Source organism: Lucilia cuprina, chromosome 2 (assembly GCF_022045245.1).
Source record: "Lucilia cuprina isolate Lc7/37 chromosome 2, ASM2204524v1, whole genome shotgun sequence".
In the NCBI taxonomy this organism is placed as follows: Eukaryota; Metazoa; Arthropoda; class Insecta; order Diptera; family Calliphoridae; genus Lucilia; species Lucilia cuprina.
Window position 1 is genome coordinate 68,237,379 of NC_060950.1, and position 6,806 is coordinate 68,244,184.

Genomic DNA, 6,806 nt, shown 5'->3' on the forward strand with positions numbered 1-6,806 from the left:
AGTGAAGACTATAGACAGCTCTATAGTCAAGACTATAGACAGCTCTATAGTGAAGACTATAGACAGCTCTACAGTGAAGACTATAGACAGCTCTATAATGAAGACTATAGACAGCTCTATAGTCAAGACTTTAGACAGCTCTATAGTCAAGACTATAGACAGCTCTATAGTCAAGACTATCGACTTGTCTATAGTAGAGACTATTGATTGACATCTCTATAGTTGAGACTATAGGTAGCTCTATATGCGAGACTCTCGACAGCTCTACAAGCATGACTATGTACAGCTCTATAGGCGAGACTATGGGCAGCTCTATCGTTGAGATTATAGACGGTTCTATAGTAGAAAATGTTAAAATGTTCAAATAAACTTACCCACTACATCTAAGTAACCCATTTGTGATTTCATTGGATCTGTATTAATTTGACACATATACCAGCCTTTGTCACTCTCCTTAATATCCTTTATACGCATCGTCCATGTTTTGTGCTCAGAATTTGTAATACCAATACGTTGATTTTTCGTAATCACATGATTTTGTATAGTTAAAATTGTTTGGGTATCAACACGCAGCCACGCTACCTGAAAGGAAATTTGCACGCATTAACACTATAAACAATTAAGTAAAGAAGGAAAGTAATACAAAATATAATATAAATAAAGTTATTAACTAGGCAAACTATTGGCATTTTTGAAACAGCTTTAACTTTCTTTTAGTTGAATTATTTAAAAAAAAATTTTTGAATGTTTTCTTTAAGCTGAGCCCCTTGATACTGTAATATTGCATAAAGGTATTTATATTCGGTAGTTTACACTCACAAACAAAGTGATCTACGAGAATCGAAAAATAAGTTGACAAAAAAATGTATAATTTTAAATTTCATTCAAAATCATCATACCGATCTATATAACTTTTAAATTCAATCACTCTAACATCTGATTTGCAAAACAGATGTAGTAGACTGATTTATCGTAAATAAATTTACAATAATTATACAATTAATCATTTATGCGTGTCTAAAAGTACTAAAAGGCACGCAGTTTTCTATTTTTTATTGACTACAAGCAACGTATAGAATTTATGGGCATTAAATTTATTAAACAAAGGAAAAAATGGATGTAAGTATGTGTGTAGAATGCGTGTGAGTATATTACTTACTGGTAGTGAAGGTAACAAAATAACAACAAGTAGCAATAAAAACATAATTCAAAAACAATAACTAATAAGTGTAACTGTTTATGAAGGTTGTTTAATATTCAAACTCACACTATACTAAATCACATGTAAGTACATTTAGTGATGTAGTAGGAAGATTTTTACATTTTTAGGAAGTGTAATTCCTTTCTATAAAAAAAATTATGTCTTAATCGAAATATATAGATGGAAACATGAAGTATCCAGCGTTGTCGTATGTAGTGTAGCTTTAATGGTTTAATTCTTATCAAAGAGTAGTTTAGTTCATGTTCAGTTCTGTTTCAGTTCTAGTTCAGTTCTAGTTCAGTTCTAGTTCAAATCTAGTTCAGTTCTAGTTCTAGTTCAGTTCTAGTTCAGTTCTAGTTCAGTTCTAGTTCAGTTCTAGTTCAGTTCTAGTTCAGTTCTAGTTCAGTTCTAGTTCAGTTCTAGTTCAGTTCTAGTTCAGTTCTAGTTCAGTTCTAGTTCAGTTCTAGTTCAGTTCTAGTTCAGTTCTAGTTCAGTTCTAGTTCAGTTCTAGTTCAGTTCTAGTTCAGTTCTAGTTCAGTTCTACTTCAGTTTTAGGTATCCCGTATATAAAAGTTAAACTTTACCTAAAAAAGCTGCTGGTTGTTTAATTTCGTTTAGTTCTTTACTTATTCTACATAATTCTCTATTTTTTAATATTTCCTATTTAAATATTTACTTTGCAACACTTTGTCATATATTTTACTTAAAGAAAAGACCATGAAATTTAGTATTTAATTTTTTATTTAAATACCCTTAAATTATTTTTCAGTTTTTTTTTTTTTGAAATTTAATTTTTGAAAAATAAAGAAATTGTTCCTTTGTTTAATTTTTCTTTAAACAAATTATTAAATATTCATATAGCTTCTGTAGATACGTGTGTGTATTTATGAGTGTATAAATATTTGTCTGACATCAACATGTTGGACAAATGTAATTAAAATTTTAAAATTTAATAACATGTTTTGTCAAGTGGAATTAGATTTTGTATAGTTAAAGGAAACCTTAAAGTAAAATTACATAGGTCGTTTGGGATTAGCCACATGACATATTCAGAGACAGTGTAATTTTTAGACATTTTTAGGCAGTTAAGTGTAGAATTGAATATTTTTTAAAAATTGAATATTATTTTTAATATTGAAGTATTTTTAATAAACAACTTATGCAGGTGTATGTGTATAAAATTGTTTAAATAAATCACAATTTTAATGAAATTTTATAACACAATAAAGTTCAATAAAACTAATAATTTTATTAAAAAAATAATACAAAAAAATAAATTTCCAATAAATAGTATTATCAATAAAAAGAAAAATTGTTACAAAAATAATAATAATAAAATAAAAATTGTTAAAAAAATTATATAAATATAATTTAATTTAAAATCAAAAAATATGGCAGCAACAATAACAAATAAAGTGATTTATTTAAAAGTAAGTGGTAGAAATTTTAATAATTTACCACCACAACCAACAGCCATATTTTTATTCATATTGATATTAATGTGCCACAAAAGTCATTTTCATGCAATCGAAACAGCAGCTGATGTATTGAGTAAGTAAATAAAATAAAATAATAATAAAAATAACAATAACAATAATAATAATAATGAAAATAAAAAATAATAAATTATTATTAAGAGTAATACATTTAGTACATTAAAATAAACCGTAAAAATATATATTCACTTTTATTTAATAAAGATATTTGTTGTACAAATTGTCAGGAATTAAATGTCTCTTACCACACAAAGAACTTTATAAAGAATTTTGTTTTATTAATATTTATGATAAAATATATTTTAAAAAGAATTTGTTAGAATAATTTAAACCCAACAATTTGATACGCTATACTAATGGAAGGGACTGTGGGGGAAAAACTATTCTTTTAAAATTTGTAAAAACATGTTCTACAAATTAAATTAATATTTTTTATACCCTACACCGCTATAGTGGGTAGGGTATTATGCGTTTGTGCTGAAGTTTGTAACGCCTGGTCCTAGACCCACCTTAAAGTATACCAATCGGCTCAGAATCACTTTCTGAGTCGATTTAGCTATGTCCGTCTGTCCGTCCGTTTGTCTGTCTGTGTGTCCAGGTAAACCTTGTGCGCACGTTACAGGTCGCAATTTTCAAGATAATTTAAAATTTAGTTCAAGTACGAACGCTATTGAAAATGGTTGAAATCCTAGCCCCCATACAACCGTACCCCCCGAATCGGGCCTTTAGGTTCACAATTACGTTAAATGCTTTATAATGTCAATAAAAATCAGCAAACATTAGTTTTATAGACAATAAATGACAATACTAATTTTTATAGTGATCTTGCCTCATTTGACCCTAGCCCCCATATAAACTCTCCTTCAAAAAAAGGACTTGAAGGTCAAAATTAACTTATAATTACTAATAAAACAATCAAAATCTACATAAATGACTTTGAAGTAGATGTAAATTCATTTACCAAAATTTATATGGATAGGCCCATATTTACCCCTTCTCCCCTATGAGCCCTCTTGAAGAAAATCTCTTTTTTGTCAACAATAAGTAAAAAATTTCACAATAAAGCAAATTAAAGGCTTTATATAAAAAAATCCACAATTTTAACATACTGACTGGTGTAGGGTATCATATGGTCGGCAATGTCCGACTATAAATTCATACTTGTTTTATTGAAACGTATGTTCACGATGACCATACGTTCGTTGTAGTGTAGCAGACCAGAGTCTCTGATAAGAATCGTTCCAAAAACTCGCAGAATGGCCGGCTAACGCACTACCATCTTCACTACCAAGACCCCTAACACTGCACATTTTTTCCTAAATATTCACCTCGATTCTAAAATGGGAGTAACAAATTTTAATTTGATTTGTTTAAGATTTCTTTATATGCGAGGGGTGTGATAATTTGATTGTCGTCATGTGCTCTTATGGATATCAAAATCGGTCATCTAAAATGACTCTAACTGCTGCAATTTTATAGATATGGATAAGGTAATACTTATTTTATACGTTGGAGTGGCACCTTGCCTTTTTGGCAAATTCCAGACACTTCTAGACATAGCGGATGTTTCCGAGAACTAGACATTACCGAAGAGTCTCTCAGTGAGTTAGTTAGTTAGTTAGTTAGTTAGTTAGTTAGTTAGTTAGTTAGTTAGTTAGATAGTTAGTTAGTTAGTTAGTTAGTTAGTTAGTTAGTTAGTTAGTTAGTTAGTTAGTTAGTTAGTTAGTTAGTTAGTTAGTTAGTTAGTTAGTTAGTTAGATAGTAAAAATATCAAAAATTACCATTGGAAAAACGAAAAAGTACAAAGATCTCTTTCAATAAATTCTCATTTAATAAGGACCGTGTATTCCGATTAACCATTATAAAGAATCCATTTGAAGAATAGAAAAATACCAAATAGTTCCCACTTCCAGAATATTATTCAGTCAAGATCATGTATGTTAAAATTAATGTTCCTAGGTTGAATATTTTAGAAAATTAAAAAAAAAAACAATTTATGAGATAAAAAGTACTAAAAAGTTGTCTCTTAAAGGATCTTATTCAATGTTTGATAATCATGTGTTTTCAGTTTATATTAAAGAACATACATAGAGTATCATTTGATTGAAGAAAAAGTACCAAAAGTGGAATAAAGTGTACCTAAGTGAAAGTACTAATACTTTTTCGAGAATTAAGTTTACAAAATGTTCCGTATTTAAATCTACATATATATCACAGATAAAACTCAAACGATTTAAATCTGCATTCATTTATTCCAGAAAAATTGTGCTTTAAAAAAGGTACCAAACAATTTACTCGAATTTGGTCCTATATAGGACTTAGTACTCGAATTCAAAATAATATACCAAAAGCTTACTTTGTGTGAGAAAATAAACTACTTTTTGAAATTTTATAAAAGTTGGCTCAATGAGTTTGAATAAAATTAAATTTCCCGTTTTTCCCCTTTTTGTTACTTTTTTCTCCAGTGAAATTGCAAAAATTTTATTACAATAAATATTACACAGTTAGTCCGTAATTTAATATGAATAATTCAATAAACCGAAAAAGTTTTCTTAATGTACTAAAAAAAACTACCATAAATACAGTTTTGTCCCTTTTACACCCAAAAAGAACTGAATTTTAAAAAAGTACGAAACAGGTGTCTCATAATTTTGAGAGATGTATCCAAAGTATTTAGAAAAATTTGATTATGTTAATTAGTTTTAAAGTTATAAAGTGCTCATATTTACCCCTTAAAAGTACGAATTTCAAAAAAGTACCAGACACCCATCTGCTCATTTTAAGAGTAGATACAGCTGCATTTAAAACTTTTCTTGTATCACTAATATTATATAAGATATTTAAGAAAACCTGTTTTACCCGTTTTTTCCCCTTTTTACCCGTAAATGTGCAAATTTCCAAAAATCCCTCCTTAGTGGATTTACATAACCAAAAACACATCTACTGTTTGGGCTGTGCGATGATGAATCAGTCAGTCAGTCAGTAACGCTACGATTTTATATAATATATAGATTATTATAAATATAGAACACATTTCAAAATATCGCCCTTAATTATTCTGACAATTTGTGTGTATATTTCATATTTATGTTAAAATATATAAAACTAATTATACATTATTGGTTCTTGATCACTGAGCCGTACGCAATACAATTAATTAAAGTTTTAAATATTAATCGTGCAAACTAATTATGTTGAATTTTAATGATTTCCTACACAAAAACACACAAATTATGCACATACATTAAAAATATTATTTATAAATAAAAATATGTTTATACAAAAAGATTTTCAATAAATCAAGGTCTATGGATATTTTTTATTTATCACAATAATAAGAAAGACTAATCCTTAAAAAAGTTTTACTTAATTTACTAAGTTAATTAGTAGCTATTTTTATTATATATTTAAAAATTTGCTATTAATCTTTTTTTAATTAAAATTTTTCTTTTTTACAGCTGATCCTAAATTTACATTCCCCATAGCAAATGTTACCGCTTCGGTGGGACGTGATGCATTTTTAACTTGTGTAGTACAAGATTTAGGTTCATATAAGGTAAGTTATACATTTTTTGTATATTACAAAATATATTTGTTAAATTTCTAACATAAATACACATAATAAAACAACATTTTTAATTAATCTAAGTAAGTACTTAAATAGGCTTTAATCTTAAAATAACCAACAAAAAACTAATAAACATAAAACTTTGGTTTGCTAGACAAAAGGGTGAAGGCTTTTTATTACAAAATACCCTTTTTAAGCAAGGATTTATGATTCAACATTCTTAATAAAAAAAAAACATTTGAAAAAGTACTTTAATGTAAAAACATCATGTGAAAAAGAAAAGACAATAAACGAAATAAAAATATTTTAAGAGTTAAAAAAAGACAAAACACCAATCATTAAATATGACCATCATACACGTAACAAACTGACACAATTAAAAGGAAAAGCATTTAAAGTAACCAACTGAAAAGGAGAAATAAGCTAAAACTGCAGTGGAACAGAACTAGAACAGAACTAGAACAGAACTAGAACAGAACTAGAACAGAACTAGAACAGAACTAGAACAGAACTAGAACAGAACTAGAACAGAACTAGAACA

The 6,806-nt window shown here is 27.8% G+C and overlaps 2 protein-coding genes across 2 annotated transcripts in view; one reads left to right on the forward strand and one right to left on the reverse strand.

Moving 5' to 3' along the window:
• The window catches only part of LOC111681059 (lachesin), a gene marked incomplete at its 5' end in the record, with an annotated part of 9,874 nt that extends 9,286 nt beyond the window's left edge, over positions 1-588 (reverse strand). The window contains one exon of the mRNA XM_046956185.1: positions 375-588. Within this exon, the coding sequence (XP_046812141.1) occupies positions 375-588 (214 nt within the window). The remainder of the gene's footprint in view (positions 1-374) is intronic.
• A 2,000-nt stretch (positions 589-2,588) lies between these two features.
• LOC124421281 overlaps positions 2,589-6,806 on the forward strand; it is a 20,171-nt gene continuing 15,953 nt past the window's right edge. The window contains exons 1-2 of the mRNA XM_046956186.1: positions 2,589-2,752; positions 6,156-6,253. Coding sequence (XP_046812142.1) covers positions 2,593-2,752; positions 6,156-6,253 — 258 coding nt within the window. The 5' untranslated portion in view covers positions 2,589-2,592. The remainder of the gene's footprint in view (positions 2,753-6,155; positions 6,254-6,806) is intronic.